The sequence below is a fragment of the Poecilia latipinna genome, unplaced genomic scaffold (assembly GCF_001443285.1).
Source record: "Poecilia latipinna isolate Pla-1442-1.1 unplaced genomic scaffold, P_latipinna-1.0 Scaffold72, whole genome shotgun sequence".
Taxonomy (NCBI): Eukaryota; Metazoa; Chordata; class Actinopteri; order Cyprinodontiformes; family Poeciliidae; genus Poecilia; species Poecilia latipinna.
This window is the reverse complement of record NW_015112688.1, coordinates 428535-430733: the sequence shown is the minus strand read 5'-3', so window position 1 is coordinate 430733 and position 2199 is coordinate 428535. Positions and strand designations below refer to the sequence as shown.

General features: G+C 39.8%; 1 protein-coding gene and 1 long non-coding RNA gene across 6 annotated transcripts in view; one reads left to right on the top strand and one right to left on the bottom strand.

Moving 5' to 3' along the window:
• Positions 1 to 818: 818 nt before the first annotated feature.
• LOC106935617 (zinc finger protein 501-like) overlaps positions 819 to 2199 on the bottom strand; it is a 20038-nt gene continuing 18657 nt past the window's right edge. For 3 of the 5 annotated variants that reach the window (XM_015016196.1, XM_015016171.1, XM_015016186.1), the window contains exons 5-6: positions 1501 to 1680; positions 819 to 1416 (exon numbers count right to left, since the gene is read on the bottom strand). In XM_015016196.1, coding sequence (XP_014871682.1) covers positions 963 to 1416; positions 1501 to 1680 — 634 coding nt within the window. In that variant the 3' untranslated portion in view covers positions 819 to 962. Of the gene's footprint in view, positions 1417 to 1481; positions 2186 to 2199 lie in introns of all 5 variants that reach the window. The other 2 variants (XM_015016178.1, XM_015016204.1) reach the window with 2 other exon arrangements.
• LOC106935654 (uncharacterized) overlaps positions 1368 to 2199 on the top strand; it is a 4571-nt gene continuing 3739 nt past the window's right edge. The window contains exons 1-2 of the long non-coding RNA XR_001421936.1: positions 1368 to 1456; positions 1541 to 1653. This is a non-coding gene — a long non-coding RNA (uncharacterized LOC106935654). The remainder of the gene's footprint in view (positions 1457 to 1540; positions 1654 to 2199) is intronic.

The following is a 2199-nucleotide window of genomic DNA, read 5'->3' as shown; positions in this document are numbered from 1 at the left end:
TGTGAGATGATATACTTACCCATGTATCCATAACAACCGGAACTTTCAATATCCAGCAAGTTATTTTCGCAATATACCGTCTATTAAACGAGTTCCCCCCACCCCCGGATTAATTACACTCTCTGCAGCTGCAGCTGTGAAGTTCCCGTATTAACCCGATATTTGCTGGAAAGTGCAACGTCTCCCATTTCAGAAGCCATTGGAATTTTTCAGATACCGCTACGTGTGGTGGAATTACGGTACTGCAAATTTAGATGCGTCGCTGCCGACACGTTCCGATCTAGCCCGGAGACTACAGTTTGGTTGAGGCGGACCGTTTGGTCAAAAGCTGGAAATCCAGCCCCCGGCCGGAGCTCTTTAAGCCCTGGCTGATACATCATTGTGCCTGCTAAACACATAACGCTGAGTGGAGTGGTGGACCGCTCCAAGATGGCCGCCCTAAATCTCGTCAGCTACAATAGGCAAGAGCGGTTCATGAAGCGTCTATTCTTACGTCTATGCTCGTTAAGCCCTGAGACTACCGTTTGGTTGAGGCGACCCATAAAGATTGGTTGAGGTGGACCATTTGGTCAAAAGCCGGAAATCCGATCCCCGGGCGGAGCTCTTTAAGCCCTGTGTAGTAAATAATATATATATATTTTTTTTTTTTTTACTTAAAGAGTTACAACTAACAGCAGTTTAGTCTCAAACAAAAATCCCTAGTGTATTCAATTAAAATATTAAAATCAAACCATAAGTGGAAGAGGAGCATCTGAAAAAACAAAAACAAAAAAAATCCTTAATAGCACCGACATTCTCCACAATAAACCCTGCAACAATGCCATTTCAAAATCAATTTCCACTCTTTTTATTGTTTCATAGACTTCAACACACAACAGAAGAATATTTTTCTTTAGAGTCTTCCATTTAAAATATGATCCTCATTTCCTGTGCCTAAAATATCACAACTAGAATGTTTATCTTTAGTGGATTCTCATGTGCTTGTTTAAATGTGATTTCTGACTACATTGATAACCACAAAGTTCACAACTGAAAGGTTTTTCTCCAGTGTGGGTTCTCATGTGTTTGTTTAAACTTGATTTTACACTACATCTGTATCCACAAAGATCACAACTGAAAGGTTTATCCCCTGTGTGGATTCTCATGTGTTTGTTTAAACTTGATTTTACACTACATCTGTATCCACAAAGATCACAACTGAAAGGTTTCTCACCTGTGTGGGTTCTCATGTGTCTATTTAAACTTGATTTTACACTACATCTGTATTCACAAAGATCACACCTGAAAGGTTTATCCTCTGTGTGGATTCTCATGTGTACATTTAAACTTGATTTCTGGCTACATCTGTATCCACAAAGATCACAACTGAAAGGTTTCTCACCTGTGTGGGTTCTCATGTGTCTATTTAAACTTGATTTTTGGGTACATCTTTGTCCACAAAGATCACAACTGAAAGGTTTCTTACCAGTGTGGGTTCTAATGTGTCTATTTAAACTTGATTTTACACTACATCGGTATTCGCAAAGATCACAACTTAAAGGTTTATCCTCTGTGTGGATTCTCATGTGTACATTTAAACTTGATTTCTGGCTACATCTGTATCCACAAAGATCACAACTGAAAGGTTTCTCTCCTGTGTGGATTCTCATGTGTGTGTCTAAGTTTCTTCTGTTTTTAAATGTGTGGCCACACAATTTACAGAGATGTTCATGTCCTGCTAGGGTTCTCGCTTGTCTTTTCGATGTTGGATTTTTTTTACATATTTCACCATTGTCATCACAGCTAAACTTCATTTCAACCTGAACTTTCCTCATTGAATCTAGGGTTTTCTTTGAAGTAAAGGGTTTCATTTTACCCCCAGAGATTGGAGAACCTTTAGTTGAATGGCTCAACTTGCTGTCATTTCCCCTGTATTTACATTTTGGCTTGTAATCTGGCAATTGCTCAAGTTGACAGAAAACATTATTTACATCAGCTTCATCCTCCTCTTCCTCCTCCTCAATGAGTTCAGTCTCTGATGAGTTAGAATAATCTCCATGATCTTGCTTTCTGATAGGTTCTGCTGCTTCACAGTGATCTTCTGGTAACTCTCTGTGGTGCTGATGAAGGTGTGAGGACCAGATAAGCTCTTCATCATCCTCATTCATGGTTGGTGGGAGAGACTCTGGACCTTGTAGGTCAAGACCTGGACCATGTTCT